At 37.4% G+C, this 2,500-nt stretch overlaps 1 protein-coding gene across 1 annotated transcript in view; it reads left to right on the top strand.

The window, feature by feature from the left end:
• The first annotated feature begins 4 nt into the window (after positions 1-4).
• LOC125046670 (ganglioside GM2 activator-like) overlaps positions 5-2,500 on the top strand; it is a 5,761-nt gene continuing 3,265 nt past the window's right edge. Inside the window, exons 1-3 of the mRNA XM_047644524.1 lie at positions 5-202; positions 1,832-1,993; positions 2,105-2,261. Of these exons, the coding sequence (XP_047500480.1) occupies positions 1,872-1,993; positions 2,105-2,261 (279 nt within the window). The 5' untranslated portion in view covers positions 5-202; positions 1,832-1,871. The remainder of the gene's footprint in view (positions 203-1,831; positions 1,994-2,104; positions 2,262-2,500) is intronic.

Below are 2,500 nucleotides of genomic sequence, written 5' to 3'. Positions count from 1 at the left end.
TCACCTAAGAAAAAGAAGCGATATATCAGTTTGGCCCGAAGTCAGGGGTCGAATCCGGGCGAATCCGGAAGCCTCCGCGAACGCACCGATGTTGATAAACAGAGGAGTCCGAGCAGGAGTTGCGCCCCTCGACAGTCAGTAAGCGAGCTGGGTGTGTTGCGTCCACGGTCGCGAGAGGATAATGTTTGGGGTTTAATGCAAGGTAAGTTCATCAGAGGTCATGTAGAGATACGGCGTTTGCAGAGATATTTCGTTTGGTGTGTGGGTTGGTGATTTAGAGGAGGGGAGCTTGGCCGACCCATATTTTATTATTGTCTACGTAAGGATTGTGTTTTCCATGTTGCAAAACACAATATTCAACTAAGTAAATCCTTGGAAACTCTAAGAATAGGAAATGCCAAATAAAATTCAGGACAGTAAATGAAGTGAACAAATACAGCTCATCTTGTACATTTAGCTTCTCAGAGGTTTTTTACCCTGTGTAAATGCCAGATGATAGGTAACAGCATGCAAAAAACAAGGGTTTGTTAACAACAAAAGAAGAATAGGGATCAATTGATAATGCCATTGACTGTACACCTGTGGCACATCTGCATTTAGAAGAAGATAACACATGATATTATCTTAAATCCTTTAATTTTCCTTGGACGATCAACATGACCAATAATCTGCATGTGATATCAGTGTGGTTACCAAGAGTAGTGGATATAGGAAGTTGAAAGGAGCAAGCCGAAAGTACAGTAGGCTTAACAAGCTCTGGAGGTGTATGGAGACGGCTGTAGCTTCACTTGCACTGATTTTTAGCATTTCAAGGGCATTGTCTAAGCACTCATGGCTTAGAGGAAGAAGCACCTGAAGGCTTTAATTGTGTTTGGGAGCTCGGGCTTCTCTGGAGACAAGGCTTGTGGATCATCAAGTGCAAACCTTATTGTTATTGTTCTTATTGCTATTACTATCTTTAATATTAAGTTTTATAAATGTATTTACTCTATTTTTACTTTTTTAAATAAATTTTTTGTTTTTTCTAATTCTATTTTATTTTGTCCTTGTCCTTGTCCTTGTCCTTGTCCTTGTCCTTGTCCTTGTCCTTGTCTTGGTCTTGGTCTTGGTCTTGGTCTTGGTCTTGGTCTTGGTCTTGGTCTTGGTCTTGGTCTTGGTCTTGGTCTTGGTCTTGGTCTTGGTCTTGGTCTTGGTCTTGGTCTTGGTCTTGGTCTTGGTCTTGGTCTTGGTCTTGGTCTTGGTCTTGGTCTTGGTCTTGGTCTTGGTCTTGGTCTTGGTCTTGGTCTTGGTCTTGGTCTTGGTCTTGGTCTTGTCTTGTCTTGAATACTGTACCATCAAAACATACTGTATACAAAGCAGCACAATATAATAAAGTACAACGCAATGCAAAACAACACAAGAAAATATAGCGTAGAATAGCATATTATAACAAACAACATAACACAACACAAAACAACACAGAGAGTACTGTCCAGCATAATTCAAGAACCAACACAAATCAGCTCAGCATACCACAATAAAGCACTGTTTCCCACAGTGCAACATGGCACAACAAAACTTAGCAAAGCACAACACAGCATAGCAGTGAAGCATAACTCAACACAGGCCAACACATGTATTAACTGTATTAACTTAATTCTATTGGGTAAATGTTATGATCACTGTTCTTTTGATTTCCCTTTTTTTAATTTTTTTTAATAATTCTTTTACTAATGCTATTTACATTGATGCTGTTATTATTATTACAGACATAAACTTGTGTGTATGCGTATACCTATAAGTAATTATATATGACAGCTTGTATTTAATGACTAAAACATTTTTTTTTCAGTGTAAATGAACTTGGTGTTCCTCTTGAGTAGTTTGCAGCAATGAAGATCCAATTTGGTGAGAAGGGAGAGGTACCTTGGGATGTGTTGTTAGAAGCAGTACAGAATGAACAGAGACAGCAAGAATCAGAACAATTCCAAGATCGTAAAAGTCTGTTCTCTAGGTATGATTGTTTTCATGTATTACTAGATTTATATATTTCTTTTTACATTTGGATCATATGATGATTTATATAATCCTTCATATTTTAATATTAGTTCTATATCTCCCCTAGGATTCGTAAAAGATGCTGCGATTCATGGCTTACTCTTGCAATCCTTGTGAGTGTTGTGTTAGCAGCACAGGCTTGGGTTCTTTTGTACTTCACAATGGGCCATGCCTCCGTTTATAAGCCAGGTGGACATGTACTTTTAACAGACCAATCTGGAAAGGTGAATCATATGTAAATTTGTACAGAATTTATTTGTCATTTATTTTAGATTTTTCCAATTTTGAATTTTTCAAGGGAACGATAACAAGACAAGTATTTGGTGAAAATATAGAAGTCTATGTGTGATAATCTATATACAGCCTAGGTAGATAATGTTAGATACATTGTGTATGCTTTCTTGAGAATTTTAGTGAAGTATAATGCTGCTGAATCTAAAATGTTATTATTATTACTGTTTCA

The sequence above is a fragment of the Penaeus chinensis genome, chromosome 39, assembly GCF_019202785.1.
Source record: "Penaeus chinensis breed Huanghai No. 1 chromosome 39, ASM1920278v2, whole genome shotgun sequence".
Lineage (NCBI taxonomy): Eukaryota > Metazoa > Arthropoda > Malacostraca > Decapoda > Penaeidae > Penaeus > Penaeus chinensis.
This window is presented reverse-complemented; position numbering and strand designations above follow the sequence as displayed.